Below are 19,709 nucleotides of genomic sequence, written 5' to 3' on the forward strand. Positions count from 1 at the left end.
CCCATAAAAACTCATTACAGATTTCTATAGTGAAGCTTTGAAGCACATGTATTATTTTAGGTTTTTTAAAAACAAAACCACGTTTTAATACATTTTAGTCTTCATTTTATACCTATTGCTCTGCAAATATGCAGCAATCTAGTGGTATTCATATATTCAATATACTCAAAGATTTCAAGCAAATTATGTTCTTTGTGGAAAAAACAGCAGTAACTTTGCCTTATAATAAAAATTTCTAAGATCAAAATTCCAACACAGTGAAATTTGCCATATTGTTATTAATGCAATGTGTAACCCTCTATAATGCTGCAATACGGCCAAACTTCCCTCATTTAAAAAAACAAAAAAACCCACCTTAGCCATACTATTGGTGCGCTATTAGTTTACTTTCTAATACATACTTGTTAGCATCACAGCATAATTTATACAATTATATGGTTTCACTCTGACTTTTATAATCATGTACCCATGTTTCCATTTAGGGAAAATACAGATTTGCTGATTTAACAGCCACCCCTCCCCGCCTCCCCGTTGGAACAGTTTGACAGAATACTTACACATTTAGAGTGGAAAGGGAAAAGTTATCAAACGTGAATATATACAGTTTGACCTTTTGCTGCTCACGCCTCCAAAATACAGAAGCCTTCAGGGCTGCTAAATTATATACATCCACCTCTTTAAGCAGTACTATATATGAAAGTTCAACTTCAATGAGTAGTAGAAGAACCAAGAGTTAATCTTCTTTCCTCTTGCAGCCAGAAACTCTACTTCTTCTACTGAGGCGGCTGAAGTACATTTAGATACTCTGACTGTCCCAGCTGGTAAGTTGTGTTTCCACCGCAGTCAACATACTGGTACCGCTCCTGAGATATTTGTTCAGAGTGACCAAAGTAAGAGGTGGTCACGGTCACTCTTAAAAGGGGGAGGGGAAGGGACAGGGAAGAGAGAACGAAGAGTTTATACATTATATACTACCTCAGCTTTTGGAGGTGAGGGGGCGTTCGCAATCATGACCATGTTGGTGGGGCACCCATATTGAGATGAAAAAACCATTGGTGGTGGCACCAAGTTGGGTTGGGGGACTGTGGGGTCTCTGGGGAAGGCTTGTTGGGCCACATCGGGCCTGCACACTCTTGGTTTAGTGAGGGAATAAAGATAAACATCTTTCACAGCTCCAGATTGATGCATTTGGCTAGCTCCTCCAGTCCATCTAGCATATTCAACCCATTTTTGCTACCACCTAGCAGGTTAGAAATATCGTTCTTCCGCAATTACAGGATTTTCTGAGCTTATGGTTGTTTGACAGGGCTTTTCCTATTAGTGCAACCAACACACACTATGCAAACATTTACTTAATATGCAAGTCCTTTAGTTTCGTTCCCCAAACTCCAGTTCTGCGCCCGGTAAATCAACAACAATAAAACATATGTAGACAGGGATTGATAAAGTGCTACACTCTGGTTTTATAAAGAAACAGTTGTCACACAGCAACTGAGTTGCAACCAACTAATTCAGCGGTAGGGAACCATTTTGGCTCTGTGAGCTAGATAACTATCTGGATTGGCCTTGTAGACCAAATTTGACAGGTTGGCCCACCCTGTCAATCATCTGACATCAGCCGATTTGGTGATTTAAGTGCTGTAAGCTCAAGGTACCTCACAGACAGCAAGGTGCTGCTAAAATGGAGGAAAATTTCTTTTATTCAGGGCTTCAATGCAAACACCTTCTTGATCAGGGGTTTGGGTTAAATCCTGCTGAACGGAGCAGGATTTAAGCCCCAGGATTGCAGCAGCCAAGGCTTTCTTAACAGAAATTACGGCTCTCAGTAGGATGACTTAAGATTTCTTTTATTTACTGACAACCTTCTCTTCCAACAAACCAGGGTGGATTTGATTTAAATCAAATTGATTTAAATCTCTAGCCAGTAAGACTTGATTTAAATCTATTTTTTTACAGACTCATTCTTGCTGGTATCATCTTAATATTTACAACCAGAGGAAGGTTTCATTTTGGGAATAATAAATTTTCAGAGTAATTTTTAACGTGTTATATCGAAAACTACAGATTTGGTTATACTATTGGAAATACATAGACCAATAATTATAAAATTATTGTGAGGTTTAATAAGCTAACTTTATATTTGGAAAACTTTTCTGCAGTACTTTATTGGAAAGAGAAAAATAATCATTTCCTTAGTAACAATTTAAACAATTTATTTAACTAAAACAAAAACATTATAGCATATGTATCCATGTTTGTTAACTGATGTGGTTAAACAAAACAAATCCTTATTTCCTGATGAATAGCCTTTGGACTACAATGTAACTTAAATAGAAAACTATCCTTAGAAAGATTTTTCCCTCCAAAAGCATTTTATTTTAAAAATCCAATTTAAATAATATTTAAAAATATTTTTTTATTTCAAATCATTGATTTTCATCCACCCTGCAACAAACTAAACTCTGTTTTTTACAAACTGTAAAGAAAAGGAACAAAAGAGAAGAAAACCCTAGCTGCTGTCACTTTTCATGATATTCAATGGAAGATAAAGAAAAAATATGTCATCATACACCTCCTCATCTTATCTGAGGTCACTCTCATACCATTTGCTCTTAATGGAACACCACCCAACCCCAATCATTTGCTGATAAGCAAAGAGTTGAATCCTGCTACATTGGTTGTGGGAAACCCACATGCACAGCCAAACTGAGCATGATTTAACACCATCTAATGAAGTGATGCCACCCATCCATCAGAGTGACACGAGTTGATTGACAGGCAGATGTGGCTTTAGAAAACATGGCCTCACGGGCCAAACTGGAACTGCCAGAGGGTCAAAAATTGCCTACAGAGCAAAGGTTCCCCACTCCAGAACTAAAATTATAATCAGAGCTGACACACTGAAGTTAATGGACCTAAGTTGGTCGTGCCCATTAATGGTAAATAGAAAGTACTCTTGAGTATTACGAATGTTGGTTACAACCCATAGTTTAAAAAGTTAGGGGTCTGTGTAAATGAAAATGCAAAATATACTTACTGCATCATGACTACTATGTTGTGCACTTTGATAGAGAGTAAGGTGCAAAAATCACTGTAAGAAAGAAAAAAGTAATGTAAGCATAATTAAAAGCTAGCAAGGCTAAAACAAACACGCCAAGTTCTTAATTCTAACTAGTGATTCCCCTTAGCTCAATTGGGAATGGGCTTAGGTAAAACGAGGTACTTAACAAAAATTGGTTGATGGCAGGAATTGGGCTTGAACCGAACACAAATGTATCCCCCAAACTTTCCTGCCGTTCCACAAGCAAAACAAAACAAAAGAATTTTGAAGTCAGAGTGACAGAAGAAAATGGGAGAAATTCAGATTGCTTTCCTATGATCCATGCTTTCCTATGATCCATGCGACGGTCACCTCCAGGCTTGACTACTGTAATTCACTCTACGCAGGGCTGCCCTTGAAGCTGTACCAGAAACTCCAGCAGATGCAGAATGCTGCAGCGAGGCTCCTCACGGGGTCTCTGCCATGGGAGCATATTCGCCCAGTGCTTTTCAAGCTGGAGTACAGGGTCAGATTTAAGGTGCTGCTTTTGACCTTTAAAGCCCTTCACGGCCTAGGACCCTCGTACCTACGGGACCGCCTCTCCCAGTATGCCCCACGGAGAGCCTCAAGGTCCATAAATAGCAACACCCTAGAGGTCCTGGGCCCTAAGGAAGTTAGATTAGCTTCAACCAGAGCTAGGGCCTTTTCAACTTTGGCTCCGGCCTGGTGGAACGCTCTGCCTCATGAGACCAGGGCCCTGCAGGATCTGATTTCTTTCCGCAGGGCCTGTAAGACAGAGTTGTTCCGCCTGGCCTTTGGCTTGGAGCCAATTTGATTCCCTCCCTCTCTTTCTTTTTTCTTTTCCTTATTCCTCCTGCGAAGAGGCTACATTTTAATATTTTAATGTTTCAGTATTTTAATGTCGTATTTTAATTTTGTTTTTAAGTTGTAATCATTCAACTTGTTTTATTATTGCTTGTTAGCCGCCCTGAGCCCGGCCTTGGCTGGGGAGGGCGGGGTATAAATAAAAATTATTATTATTATTATTAGCACTCCCATGCCAGGGGAGGGAAGAACAAAGGATGCTCCCAAAGAACCAGAGATTAGGCAGACTGTGTGGCTGGTTTGCACACAACGCCAATATGAATAAGCCATGGCAAGGTTTGGGGTTGAGCACTCCTCTTCTGGCACGCAGCTGCAAGAAGACAGAAAGCTTTCGTTTCAATATTTAACTAACATCAGCTTAGCATGTCTAAACCAGCAGCTGATTAGTCTTAATAACAGCTTACTGAAATAAGGCAATGCATTGGCTTATTTCAGTAACCCATAGTTAAGACTAACTGTTTTGGGGCAGGATGCTATACACAGTTAGTTAAAAATGAAAGCTTCCAATCTCCTTCTTGTGGTTTTCTTGAGTTACCAAAGTACATGTGTTGTTTCTGTATTCCGGTCGTAGTCTTTTCTATCAACCAGGTTCAATTATGTAATACTAAGCCATAGTTTAGCTTTATGTGAGAATGAGGACTACCTGAATCTAGCAATTATGCCTATACTTGAAGGAGTTTTGCCCAAAGAATGTTCAACGGTTAAAATGAAAAAATAGAGGGGGGAGGGCTGGAAGTGAGCCTAATGGTCAGGTGTAGAGGGCACTTTTGAACAGGAAGGTGCTTCTCTCTGATTTCTGCTGGGCTGTCCAGCAGTAATTCCTAGACAGATGCACACCAAGAAGTTAAGCCCAGCTAAAGAGGAATAAAGTCAGAATGATGGCACCTGAACCTGAACACTTTACTGTATTTCTTCGACAAATTTCCTTCAAGTATAGACATACAGTTGTACCTTGGAAGTGGAACAGAATCTGTTCCGGAAACCCAAAGTACAGCTTCAGATTGGCTGCAGGAAGCTCCTTCAGCCAATCGGAAGCTCCATTCGGGTTCCAAAGAACGCTAGCAAACCGGAACACTCACTTCTGAGTTTGCAGCGTTCGGGAAGCAAAACGTCTGAGTACCAAGGCATTCGACAACAAAGTTACGACTGTAATTGCTAGCTAGGGGCTGAGGATACCCTGCAATATTTCACTCTGGGTCCCCTTCTTGTGTGTCAGTGTACTCTAGAGAGCCAACCACTTACAACATGTAGCTCATTTCATCTTGTATAACTGTGGGCACCATATAATCAATCTGGAAAAAAGAAAAAGAAAGATCAGGATAAAGAATGTGAAACAAGAGATGACTGCTGCACATTCAGCCATCTTGTATGGAATTAAGTCAACTACACTTACTTGTTTCATGTCCAGTGGGCCAATGTGAGTGTTATTGCTCAGCCGTGCTTTCCCAATAACAGTCTTTGAAAACTGCACCTGTGCTGTAATGTTTTCAACTTCCACTGAATAATAATTGTTGTTTGTGATGTTCAATGTGTTCTACAGAAGAGAATTTTTTAAAAAAATCTAGATTAAAGAGAAGTCATATGTATCTCAATGATCCATATACAGTAAAATGCCAACCACAGAAGGAAGCGAAAGAGAACTTAACAATGAACATACCGTAATATTTAAGTATATTATGCGCCTCTGTGCTTCATAACTGACATATACTGACTTGACTCCAATGTATTCAACATCAATTGATCGAGGAAATAAGAAAAATACTGCCAGCCCAGAAAGTAGTAAGCATACAATTACAGAAGCAGTAACGTAAAGTTTTCTGCAGGGAAGAGAGAAGAGACAGGTTACCACTGTAGATACATAGATACACACACTATATATGATACCTTCTTGGAGAAGCTGCACCCAACTTGCTTTGCCCTTCACCATTCACCTATTCTAAAGCAAATTGCCGTTTTGAACAGAGCATGTAGTGTGCATACGCTTTTTCGCAAATGCTTGGCTGCATTCTACCTAAATCCTGCAAGTATGGGAGCAAAGAGACCCAGCATAACAACAAAGCCTTCTGAGAGCCAGATCGCCCTCCCCACAATATCATTATGCACAGCGCATGAAGACATTATGCACAGCCACTGCAACATGGTTCCACACTTTCCCAGTCAAGGCAGAGATAGGTTTATCTGAGCCATCCTATGATTTCTAACAGTTGGACAAAGCATCTTAGATAGATAAATAATAGCAAAGAAAATCCAATGGCATGAACGAAAAAGAGTGGCACTGTTGGAGGAGCACACCTTGGATGCCAGCTTTCTTCCCTGAAGCCCCTGAGAACACTACAGTGACCTGAACCATAGTAAAGACATCCACTCAAAGAAACATGACAATGCTTCAGTGTTGATACACAAGAACACTTCTAGCAAAGCAGCCACCTATCATCAGAAACACAAAAAATGGCTATTGAGGTTAATGGGAACTGTTCCCGAGTACTCAAAAGCCACATAGTGAACACCATCCAAATTACATCTTTTTATTCTAGATTTGGATAGACCAAACCCAGCCTGAATAATTCATGGACAACACACGTTTATATTGCTTCTTTAAAACTTACGTTCTTCTTGGCCTCAGTCTCTGATCACTGTATGGAATCAGGGCAACAAGCTGATTTTCCTGACCTACAAATAAGAACATAACTGTTCAGTATCTTGAGTTTCCACCCATGTTCGATGCAGCTAAAAAGAATCAATAAAACGTGTAGCATCCTAGGATGATAAAAATGACTTGTCTGCAGTACTACAGCTCTGCACTGAATTCTTTCGCAGTCTACTAAATTTAAGAAAAATGTGCAATAAAACTATCAAGAGGCAATTTCTTTGAAGGAAATTTGTTGCAGAAGAGAACTGGTTTGGGGTTTTTTGACATGCCACTTTGCTCTGCGCTGCCTTTTCATCTGTGGCATAATGCCTCTGAAGGCTTCTCCCAGGAGGACTCCTGTCTGCACCTGTTTTCTTTTTGGTGCCAGGTGAAAACCTTTTTATTTGCCCATGGCTTTCAGAGGTTTGCATTGTTTTAGACTATATGCATTTTATGCTTTTATTTTATTTAGCTCTGCCTTGCTTTTATTGTGTACTATATTATGGTTTTAGTTTTGAGAACTGCTATGAGAGTTCGGGTGGAAGGGCAGCTAATAAATATGTTAAAATAAATAAAGGATAAAATGGCAAGTAAGGCTGAAAAATGGCAAGGGCCACACTGTACCTGAAACTACTAGTACAAGACATGCATAGCTGCTCCAATCACCTAAGCACCCTGTTGTCCCAATTAGGTCAGAAAATTATTTGCTCTTTACCTTTCATCAGAGTTCTTACTTTCTTTTTCAGTAGTGCCTCTTGTGCTTTGAACTGCTACATTATAATGAGAAATTCAACTGGTGCCACTTTCCATGACTGTAGTTGTGTGACAAGTAGCACCTATTGAATGTATCACCAATATCCAACAGTTATAAGTGCGCAAACACGCGCACAGCTAGTGATGTTAAATTCTCAAGAATAATCTTTTGGAGATTATTCTCGAGAATATTCTCAATTAATGAGAATATTAGAGAATTTTCATTTGAAATAGAATATTCATTTTAATTCATTGAAAATTATATAAACAACCAGTTACTGGCACTAAATAAGAATATAGAAACATTTAAATCAAGGCCAGCTCACATGCTGTTACACATAATTGTATAGGCCTAGGTACTTTTAAGTGTATAAAGCATTAAAGCTATTTTCTGTAAAAATAAATAAATCATACTGTATGGCCAAGGGTATAGAATTGCTAAGAATAAGGTCACACCAAAATAGAGAAAAGGCTATTACATATAGCTGAAATACATACAAATTCAAATGTTGATCAAATTAAATGAATAGCATTTTTAAAACGTTTTTTTAAAAAGTTTTCTGTAGCTCACATTTCAGAACTGCCAATGGTGAATGACACAATGCCTAGTATTGTAACTGGATCAAAATGAAATCATTATTCATTACTTACACTGGCAACATCACAGCCTGACTTACTATTTACTAGATTTTTAAAATGTGGGTTGTAAAACTGGTTCTTACATTAGAATTTACAGTTTGTGGAGAATATTCTCTCCTCACATCACTACGCATGGCTAAGAAAAGAGGTGCAAAGCATTTCACTGCCACTGCCCTGAATGAAAAGGGAGATTTCCATTTTGGGTGTTTCCAGGCAAGTGTTTATTGGGGAAATCAGCCCTGCTCATGCACAAACAGTTATTCGTAGCATCCACATTTTTTTTTTTAAGTATTTAATCAGGATTCCCCCTCCCCTTACTGCAGAAAATCTGATCACTAAAAAAACAACAACTTGTGATTCATCCACAACCACCACTTGTGCGGAAGTTCATCGGCAGCTTTGGAACAGGGAAGACAAAGATGGCAACGCTAAGGGGATAGGAAGCTCAGGTTAGGGTGGCAAAAGGATGAGAGAGGAACTGTCAGAGGCTGTACGCTTCTGAATACCACTTGCTGGAAACTGCAGCAGGAGAAGAGCTTGTTGTGCTTGCTGGCTTCCCATAGGCATCTAGCTGGCCACTGTGAGAACAGGGTGCCGGACTAGATGGGCCTTTGGCCTGATGCAGCAGGCTCTTCTGGTGTCTTTATGTCTGAGAAGCTGAAACCCAAGGAAAGGGCAGGCAGAAGAGACAGGGAAAGAGGCACCTAAGGAGTGGGCGGAATTACTTGGCAATCAGAATGAGACATGAGGATAAACCCTTCCCACAATAGAAACAAGAGACATTTGGGTGCTCTTCATGGATCCTGGGGGGTAGGGAGTGTGTGGTGGACAGTAAAAGAGCTGGCAAAACATGGGAATAGTAGGGAGGCTTGAGGCAACAAGCTTTTATGAATCTGCACTGAGAACTGAAGTAACCAGTCAAATCGTTGGCTTCAGACCTCTATCGCTTTTGATTTGTGTACTCTTGTTAACAAAGATTTTGGCAAAATGTCAAGAAAGCAGGCTGCAAAATTGCAATTATGCATAAATCGGCTTCACACGGAGCCTGCATGGGGCAATGGGCTCAGTGTTAACATCTGACAAGGAGGTAGCCGTGTTGGTCTGCCATAGTCAAAACAAAACAAAATTCCTTCCAGTAGCACCTTAAAGACCAACTAAGTTAGTTCTTGGTATGAGCTTTCGTGTGCATCTGAAGAAGTGTGCATGCACACGAAAGCTCATACCAAGAACTAACTTAGTTGGTCTTTAAGGTGCTACTGGAAGGAATTTTTTTTTTATCTGACAAGGAGACACATTGGCTGAAATTCTCATGCAGAAAGGGAACTTGCTGGGTTACTTCAGTCAAGTAACACACATACACACTCAAGACGAACCTACTTCCCACTTATTGCCCGTAAGACTAAAATGAGATGTCAGGGGGGAGAGAGACAAACTGTCTAGAGAACTTTGTTAATGGGCTGTATAGAAATTTTGTACACAAATAAATGTCTGCCAACCTGGGCTCCTTAGAAGAGAGTGTCAGTTTGCATTTCTTAGTACAGAAAGTATTGAACTGATGTGTAGAGATCTTTCCTATTCTAATTAGTTCAAGAGTGTTCTGGAAATCTTCTGTGTGTGAAAGAAACAAGCAGAAGGTTCCTGATGTTTGGGTTATTCCTTCAGAGAAGCTGAGTACAGCTGGCTTAAACTGATTCTGTTACCCCTTCTGTCAAGGTCATGCAGACTATAAAAGTAAGGCCAGAAGGAGCCTGGGTTTCACTTTCACTTTCTGTCTCTCTTTCCTTCTAGTGTGGTGTTCTGTATATAGTGTTACGGTTTTGTCTTATTATAAGTTATTGTAAGCAGTGCTTTTTTTCTTTAAAAAGTTTTAGGAGTACTTTCATTCTGTCTGAGACTCAGGAAACACCATGACAACAAATGAGGCCGCCATCGGAGGTAGTAACAGAACTGACAATTCATCATGTTAGAGAAAAAAAATTTTTTTTTAGTTTCTTCCCCCGTTAAGATTCACAAAATGTTTAGGGGTATGTGTACCCCTGCAAACCCCCATAAAAAAGGAACAATTGTATGTTTAAGTTAAGTCTGCTGCAACTGGATTTATTGTGAACAGTGCCAATCCTGAATGTACTGGATTTGTGACCATTATGCTCATTTGCCTTCAGTAACAGTAAAGCTCTGCTGGATGAAGTACAATTGCCTCTGGTCTATTTTGGGGGGATCCTACGTGTTTAGGTTTTTACTCTGCTAAGTATATGTTGAGGTTCTACTCTGGATCAATACTGAGTAGAATTTCCACGACAGAGACACAATATAAAAGTTGTTGTTTCAACACATATTGTTTTACGCTACTTAACCCAACAAGTTTTCCCCCTCAAACTTCATTCAAAACATACTTTGCTGCAGGCTTTAAGTTTAGCCTTCTGTATCAATAGGATCCATTGTTTAGAACTTACCCCTATTAACGTATAAGCAATTTATACTTATGTGAATGTACTGGTATATTGAGTAACATTCGCTTCAGCTACCAGTTACATTGTACAATATACTAGCACCATCTTAAGGGATTCCCAGTTGTACATTAGCATAACTTTAACAAGTAACCACAACTCTACAGAGGCCATCAGATAAAAGTTCTAACATTTCCAAATTTAAAAAAGAGAACAAATAGCTTTAAAATGGTAAAAGGATATCATAGACCATGACTGGATGAAAAACTAAGCCGTAGTTTGCTTTAACAATGGTTTGTTGAAGAAACCAGAATCCTGCTCACAGATAATAAAATAAACCATGGCTTGTTTTGCCTGGTGTTGACTGGTGGTTGCCTTCTTGCATTGTGAATGCCCAGCTGCCATATTTGCAACTGAAAACTGGTAAGGTATCACAGTATTGTTTAAAAAGTTCAATGTGATTTTCTATGAATTTGGTGAATAAAGCAGAGAGAGAAAATCAAAGGACCCAAATCCAAGAATATCCCACCATAAGTCTTTCAATAATATTCTCATATACAAAAAAGGCCAGCAAAACATATCAGTACTCAGTCATTATATACTTTCTACAACAGATAAGCATAAGGACTCACGAGGACTTGAAGAGGAGGAAGATAAAAACACAGCACTTTATTATTTAGAATGTTTCATGCATTTTAGACATACCACGTGGAATTCTCCCTGTTCCCTGGCACGTGGGACATGTGACGCTATCTCTTCCCGTGAATTCAACATATGGGAACTGTGACACGTCTCCATTTCTTCCATCTTCACTGTGAGATTCTGAGTGAACTAATCCCTTCCTCATGTTGTCCGTTGATGAAACCCCATCTTCTTTAGATCCATGTAAAGGCATTGAAAGAGACTTCCCCATGTTTGCTGGTAGGAAAAGTTAAGAGGCAGACTTTAGACCTGGAGGCATATTATATATAGGAGGCTTCATTTGGAGAGCTATTAACTGGGATTGCTATAAATACAGTGGTACACCTCAGGTTACATACGCTTCAGGTTACAGACTCCGCTAACCCAGAAATAGTGCTTCAGGTTAAGAACTTTGCTTCAGGTTGAGAACAGAAATCGAGCTCCGGCGGCGCGGCAGCAGCAGGAGGCCCTATTAGCTAAAGTGGTGCTTCATGTTAAGAACAGTTTCAGGTTAAGTACGGACCTCCGGAACAAATTTAAGTACTTAACCCGAGGTACCACTGTATTGTTGAATTGAATAAATGAAAACACTAAAACTATGGTTCAGCTTGCTGAGATAAACCACTGCCCACCAGTAAAACATTCAGGGAGACTTGCTTGCAACTTGTTAGCAGGGAGCCTAGAAAAGGAGGCAAACTGCCATAATCATGACTGGCTCAGTTCAGATGTAATATTTAACCGTGACTGATGCAAGCCATAATGTGCAAACCTCAGACATTGTGGTCTCCCATCCTGGTTTGGTTGCAAGCCAATTCTTAATCACAGTTGAAGTATTCAGTTGCAACCTATAATCCCAATTAAGGAAAACAAACAGTTGTTCAGCATTATGTCTGTGAAAGGCTGAGGAGGTGTTTAGTACTGTTTTGTTGTTATTTTATATTCTGTTGGAAGCCACTCAGGGTGGCTTGGGCAACCCGGTCAGATAGGCAGGATATAAGTAATATATCATGATCATCATCATCTGCTTTTTCTGATTGGGGAAAAAAGTTATATTGTTTCAAGAATTATTACCACCCATACATTCATTTTATTATAATTATGCCAAAAGTTTCTAGTTGTGTGCAGAATCTTTAGTTATGGGGAATACATTCTTCATAATACCTACCTCTTGGTTTTCTTTCAGTACTATGTATGTTGCTGCAAAGCTACTCATGTGTTCCACTCAGTACACTAATCCTACACTTGTTCCTCACAAATCATCCTGACAGCCAGAAACCAGAACATGTAAATATTGATCTGAAATCCTGGAATCAGCTGTCTCCGAGAGAGCCATCTGTAAGTACACTAAACATGTAGGGTCACCAACTTTTTAAGATAGGGCTCCTGTGAATTGAAATCCACAGCAATGTTATATGTGTTCTCGGCTGAAAGGGCTATCCCTGCTTTGCTTTTACTCTGCTTCCAGAGATGGGGAACCGGCGGCCCATCAAATCTGACCACTGGCCATGCTGGCTAGAGCTGATGGAAATTGCAGTCCAACAATGTCTGTTCCATTTCCCTGCTATACTTGCAGAACTTTGACTAATGGAGCCCAGAACGGGGCTGGGGGCAGTTTGAAATGAGTAATGAGGTCCCTCTACCCAGCTCCCCTAGCTAAGCTAGCCTCCTGCTGACTGTGAGTTTTGTCTGTGGGGTGTCGGCCAGCAGAAAGCTTCTAAGTAGGACATTTTGGAGGCAGGGAGCAGGTAGGGCTGAGCTGCCCCAGAATGTCTTGGATCCCAACCAGTTACACTGCTATGTGATGGCATGGGCCAGATCCAGGATGGTGCAGCTACATGCACCCACATATCTTCCTCTGCGCATGGCAGGCCTGCAGGTACAGCGGTGGCCTTGCCGCTTCATACAGCTTTGCCGGCCAGATTGCAGCCTAAAATTTCCTGGACTATGGGAAGGCTTGCTGGGTCAGGGTTTAAAGTCAACTGAGTTAAAGCTAAAACAGGCAGTTATCACACTGGACATTTGGACAGTGTGCTAGCCATGATAAGACAACTACTTGAAATGAAAAATAAACATCAATTCAGGTACAGCTGTGAGACTAGAGGAATTGTGAAACTATGCAGTAATGGAATTCAGAGCAAGCCAGTATCTGATATGGTTAGCTTGCCTTGGACCACTGTATTTTAGATAGATAGATCAAACTGTATCAAAATAAGTATGAATTTGATTATAAGACTGTATTCCTGTGCATGTTAACCTGGGAATAAATCCTTTAGAACACACATAATAAGACTGTGTAATACTAGGGCTGCCATATGTCTGGAATTTCCCAGACACAGTCGGGATTCGTCTGTTGAAAATGGTGTCCGGGTACAATTTTTGAAAAGCGGCTAAAATGTCCAGGGAAATGTGGGCTTATGGCAGCCCATAATTGAAGTGTTGATTTTCCTAAGAAAAATGTGATTTTCACTTTTTTATGGCAACCCTATGTAATACTGAAGAGGTGCTGCTGAATCAAATATTTAAAAAACAGTTGTAGCAGTTTGCTCTCGTCCACAAAAACAAAACTGACCCAAAATGCAAGTGGGACACACAGCAACCTAATGCCTAATAATAATTTAATGCAAACTAATTATAGTAATTAGCTTAAGCTCTGCTCATAATATATTTTTTTTCCTGAATCAAGTATTCAGAATCCTAATCAGTGACAGAAAGTTTATTTTGGCTTGCCTGGGATTTTTCCTAGCTATACATATGTAAATAATTCCTTAGTGGGAGGCTTCCCATCCACCTATCAAAACAAATGGAACTCACAAAAGGTCATAGTCCCCAGCATTTTAACCCTTTCTGCATTTTCCCAAGAAACAAAATTATTCATTAAAACTACCTGAGAAAATGAGTATAAATTCCACAACACCCAAATTAAAACAGCAGTTCTGTTGCACCTTTCTATATTAATAACAATGAATGACTAGGGCTACAGCACCTTTCCCACTAGAAAAGAAATAGAGATCAAGAGTTATATGTAAGCCATTTTCAGAGGAAACCCATTTAAAATGGAGGTAAGTTAGTCATGACCTGCTTAAATCCATTAATTTTAATAGGTCTACTCTGAACATGACTTACATACAAACTGAAGTCATAATCTCAGTACATATGTAATATATAATGACTGCTGATGCAAACCACAATTTGCAAATTACTAATCATTTAGCATTCATCAATCCTCTGAGAAGAGGGAGGAATATTTAATACTCTGTAATATAAATGAAAGTAAGAAGCTTTATGATTAATCTTAAATTCGAAACTTCCCAGAACCAAAGCACACATAAGATGACAGAGACCTTGTAAACAGTAGACACCAAATGTCTCCAAGACCTAACTCAAGAAGCAATTATGGAATGAAGGAAGGAAATCAGATATATCAAGGATAGATAATGTGCAACAATTTCTCTTTTAGGCTGCAACTAAGAGGAATAAACCTTACTAAACTCATCAGCAGTTACTTCTGAATAGATAGACCTGAATAGGACTGCAATGTTAGCCTGTTGCAGCAAAAACAAAACCGTGGCACCTTAAAGATGGAAAGAAATATGAAAAGCAAAGGTAGTCATGTCAGCACATAAGAACAATCCTTCCAAATCCACAAATGGGCAAACCTTTTATTGGGAGGACGAACCGTAATGTTGCAGAGTAGCATGCAGGCTTTGGACTTGCACCATACTAAAAAAAGGGGGGGATTTAGTCTACAAAAAAGCATGCCATAATAAATATGCATAGCATGTCTTTAAAAAGCACCCTATCTTTAAATAAAAGATGTAGCCAACCAGGGGAAATTTCAAGCAAATTAAACCCCTCTCGTGACCCCTGCAAACCAGCACAATTGCCTCCTGCTCCTCAGCCAAACCCCACCTCCCCTCTGCTTCCCATCCCTCAGGTATAAGCGCTGGGTGTATGTGAGATAGATAGATAAACAGATGATAGATAGATAAATAGACAGATAGATGTACACGCACACCCAGAGGTGTGTGGTCAGCTAGCCCCTTCCCTCCTTCTGCTATCACCTGCCTCTTCCCCAACAGCCTCGCTCCAGAAGGCAGCAGGTGTGCAGTTTCTTTTTGGCTCAGCCTGCCTCACCTGCGTCCCCTGGCCGCGCTCCCTCCTCTTCCACCGCCTTTCTCCTCCTCCTCCTGCAGGTATGGGCGCTTCACCTGAAGGGACAAAAACGAGACATGGAAGACCCTCCAGAAGCAGCCGGCATTAAGTTACGGGCAATTCAGTGATAAAAGCAAGCAGTGAAGCAATCAATTTGCAGGTCAGTCGCCGCGCAAACACCACGCACCGCGATGCCTGGGCGCGGGGCCCGGGGTATTTTCTCCCTCCCTGTGACGTAGCCCGACAGAAAGAAGCTCCGGAGGGGAACCCCTGCTCTCCCCGTTTCTGCACGGATTTCTTTTGTCACACGAGCACACACACGGCTCTGGGGCCCAGCCTAGCTGCGCGGCTTGCAAGCTGCAACATCAGGGAAGGCGCACGCCATTAAAAGAAACAAAAAAAACCCCCATTAAAGTAGCTCCGGTAGGTTGCTTCTCCCTCCCTCCTCGGGACCCAGGAGACGAGTTTCCCAAGAGAGGCAGAGGCGGAGGAGGGGGTTGCTTTGCAAAATGGCTGGCTTTATGGGAGATGTAGTAAGATGCAGAGCAGGAGAGCGAGCATCCAGGACTACAGCTCCCAGCATGCTCTCTGTTTCTCTTCCCCCTCCCTCCCCTCTCAGCTTTTCACATGCAGTACTGGAATTAAAAGAGAGGTCCTGTTTCTTTTCTGCCCCTCACCCCCATTCCCGGGCCTGCCTAAGAAAGAAAATCGTCGCTTGAGTTTGTATGGATGAGTCTAAAAATTGTAAGATGCAGGGCTTACAGGCTGCAACATCCTGCAAGTACAGGCCAGAAGGGCAGAAAAGAGCAGGGAGCTCTATGTGCATGAGTGTGTGGTGCCTGCCCATGTCTTTTGACACTCAAGTTGCCCTTAGTGAGAAGAGAGCAATGCATATAATGAGCAATTTAGTCTCAAAAAATCCCAACTCTGGAATTACTGTTTTCATTGCAAAGCATTTTAAAGAGGGAATTAAAAATATGTAATATAGTGTATAAATAATAAATAATACGGAGCATAAAGCAGATAAAATATAAAAATCCATTAAAAAACAAAGAGTTTGCTCAGTACACATCCGCTCACTCAATACCTAAACAAATTCCACACCCCCTAGCACACCAGGTTAAACACATAGCATTTGGCCAAAGTGGTACCATTTGTTTGGCAGTTGTAGTATTATGGTGATAGTATATTGTCTAATTTTACATTAAGTTGTACTTAAATGAAGATTGTTTTGTTGCATTTTAACGTCCTTCAGTCTGGGATTGTGTGAACAATTAAGAGTAGGTTATAAATAATTTTATATTGTAAACCACCCTGTTTTTCCTCAGATGAAGGGCAGTATAGAAATTTAATAAATAAAATAATTTAAATAATTAAGTAAAACATATTATGTGGTGCTAGAGCTTAAACTTTCTTCAAAACAGCTCTTGTTCCCAAACTTGGGGAAGGATCATAGTTCAGTGGTAAAGCACGCACTTTGCATACAAAATTTCCCAGGCTCAATTCCACATGGGGCTGGGAAAGATACCTGCCTTAAATCTTGGGCCAATACTGGGTTTAATGGACCAATGAGTTTGGTATAAGCAGAAATTCTTGCCTGAAACTCTGAGTGCAGAGTGAAGACAATACTGAGCTAGATCAATCAATGGTCTGATTCGGTAAAAGGCAGCTTCCTTAGGTTTATGATTACAAGAAAAGCACTTTCTCAAATCCAAATAAATAAGATACTCACAGGAGGACTGCTTCTGCTGTGGGAGGGGTAGATCTTTAAACACCTTAAAGTATCTTGGAATTCAAATAGCGGTGTGAAAATAGAGAACAGGGATGCACATCAATGAGGCATGCATCCCTCAACCCCATGAGGGGAAGCAAAAATAAGCCTTCTCCCTTAACACTGTATCATTCCAGTTCAGACCTTAGATGAACAGATTAGTCCTGAATTTCATAGGGTAATTTAATATGCCTAGGCTGCTGAGATATAGGATGAGGTAAGCAAGAAGCTACTCATTTAGACCTGGAGCTCACCTGTCTCCTGTTGCCGAGCTATGAGGAGACGGTGACTTTCCAATCATTCTCCTTTCCCATACAGTGGTACCTCGGGTTACATACGCTTCAGGTTACATACGCTTCAGGTTACAGACTCCATTAACCCAGAAATAGTACCTCGGGTTAAGAATGTTGCTTCAGGATGAGAACAGAAATCACGCAGCAGCAGTGGGAGGCCCCATTAGCTAAAGTGGGGCCCCATTAGCTAAAGTGGTGCTTCAGGTTAAGAACAGTTTCAGGTTAAGAACGGACCTCCGGAACGAATTAAGTACGTAACCAGAAGTACCACTGTATTCCTCAATGGCTACCAACTTCTCAGGTTTCAGAACCATATCTGAATTCATGGGAAGCAACAAAATGTTGTAATCACGTGGTTTTTTTCCACCCGCAGTGGTGTATCACTTCACACCCAAATTATGAACACACCTGTACTGATGCACTTCTCTGCAACTCTAGTAGTGAGTGAGTAATTATTAGTTGCTTGCTCCAGATTCAGAAAAATAAAGATTTTAATTATTGTGCAATGGGAAACTGCAATGCAGACTCTTCCTCAATACAGAGGAAGTAGAGAGGAAGTAATGATTTAGCATTTCTTAATCTACTGTACCATTGGCAGGAGCCCTTAATATCTACCTACGATATAAATGCTTATCTCAAGAAGCGCTTTAGTTGGCATTAGATTTCAGACACCCCCTATATACAAACCCTGTCTCAATATATTATTTCTAATCATAACTGAATTTATATACCGCCGTATACCCGCAGGTCTCAGGGCGATTCACAGGATATAATCAGAATATAAAACCACAAAGTACATAATCAAAATAAAACCAACCCAATGACCCAGAGAAAAGCTGGGACCCCACACTTGCTCTTCCAGGGCAGACAGACAATGGGAAGTACAGTAAACGTAATTAGGCACCGAAATGCTGAGGCTTAACTCCAGAAAGGCGGAGGGGAAAGTAATACATGAGACATGCACACCTCGAATCCTGGGAACTGTAGTTTACCCTCGCTACGATTACCAGCACTACACTTCCCAGGACTTCTTTAAATGTGTTTTACATGTATGCTGCCGGTTCAAAGGCCTTCCCAAACCTAACCCTCTCAGAGGCCCCGACAGAAATGACAGGCAGCAGCACAACTCTTTCCTCTCTTTCTCCCCCCAATCTGCACTCAAAGCAGGGAACTGATGCCTAGGAAAAGGCTGTATATGTATTAGGATGGCGGCCCAAATTCCCATTGAATTACCCCATCGCTCCCACTGGCGATGCATTTATTTATTCCTCCGTTCCCGGCTTTCCCCCCCCCCCCTTTTGTTTGGCAACGCTCCTGCGCGCGCGCACACGCACACACACAGAAGCCCAGGATGCGTGCAGGCCGCGATCCTTCCCTCCCACCACTCTGGGCCAGAGTTGCTCGTCGGAACGCGCAGCTGATGCCATAAGCAGAAAAACAAACCCATCCGCGCGCGCGCGCTCACGGCACCCAAAGGTGCCCCGACCTCCCCCTCCGAGCACCAGGCTAGCGACACCCGCTTGCCCAGCCCTCCCTCCTCGCCCAGCTCTCCCCCGAAACTCACCGCACGTCCCCGAGCCTTTTCTCCAAGCGAAAGGAGCGCGGCTTGTTTTTGTGGGGCTTCTTTTTTTCCCTGTGTCTCAGCGCCTCCCTCCGCTCCCGGTGTAGCAACCTAAACAGCTGCCCGTCGAGTTCTACGGCGAAAGGCGACTGAGCATGCTCCGTAGCAGACGCTGAAGCCCTCTGCCCTTCCTTTTTGCCCATCCTTGGAATCGGAGCTCCGTCTGCCGAGCTGAGATAGGGAACGGCGGAGTGGCTCAGGGCTGTGCAACGCCTGATCTTGGAAACGGGGGGTGGGGGGGATGCAGGCGGAAGGAAAAAGCAGCGGTATTAGCGTGAGCAAAATAATAATTATAATGGGGGGGGGGGAGCCAAGGATGCTCTACGGAGCATGCTCCCTCCCTTTGCAGTCATCGTCCTAATTGACTGTCATTAAGGAGAACTGGCTGCAAAAAATATACAGGGTGGGAGGGGTTTGGCCATCACAGGAAGAGGATGTGCAATGACATGGCAGCATAGAAGAAGGGTGAATAACTGGATTTCGGTCATCACCTTTCTTTTATGCATGTAGTATCTGCCTTGTTTTCTGAGCTGGGTATAGCGACCTGACTGCTTGCTAACTACTGTGGCCTATAGGAGACGGGGTGGGGAGTTTTCTAGGTATTCGGAATCAGTTGAAATGGGGGAGGGGGGGAAGAGACCCTAAATCCAAATTTCCTATCTTTGGCTAAGAAAAGCAGCTCTGACTACAGGTAGCTAATTTCTGAAAAGTCCTCTTTTCAGATGTACCACAACGTAGGATATTTTACCAAGAAGGATTTCTTAAACACCCAAGGCAAAAAAAGAAGAGTAATTAGGT

The 19,709-nt window shown here is 41.5% G+C and overlaps 1 protein-coding gene across 3 annotated transcripts; it reads right to left on the reverse strand.

Annotated features, from left to right (window-relative positions):
- Positions 1–342: 342 nt before the first annotated feature.
- On the reverse strand, positions 343–19,018 carry TMEM106B (transmembrane protein 106B). 3 transcript variants are annotated; one of them, XM_081882828.1, is made up of 9 exons: positions 18,855–19,017; positions 15,209–15,282; positions 11,099–11,311; positions 6,532–6,595; positions 5,583–5,742; positions 5,319–5,459; positions 5,168–5,217; positions 3,038–3,091; positions 343–912 (listed from the first exon to the last, which is right to left on the reverse strand). In XM_081882828.1, the coding sequence occupies exons 3-9, from the start codon at positions 11,304–11,306 to the stop codon at positions 774–776; spliced, it is 816 nt and encodes a 271-aa protein (XP_081738954.1). In that variant the 5' UTR covers positions 11,307–11,311; positions 15,209–15,282; positions 18,855–19,017; the 3' UTR covers positions 343–773. The 3 variants fall into 3 exon arrangements, with proteins under 3 accessions (XP_081738954.1, XP_081738955.1, XP_081738956.1); XM_081882829.1 differs by lacking the exon at positions 18,855–19,017 and adding an exon at positions 15,414–15,705; XM_081882830.1 differs by lacking the exon at positions 15,209–15,282 and having other exon boundaries at positions 18,855–19,018.
- Positions 19,019–19,709: the final 691 nt, after the last annotated feature.

Source organism: Podarcis melisellensis (genome assembly GCF_964234715.1).
Source record: "Podarcis melisellensis genome assembly, chromosome: 12".
NCBI classification, from domain to species: Eukaryota; Metazoa; Chordata; class Lepidosauria; order Squamata; family Lacertidae; genus Podarcis; species Podarcis melisellensis.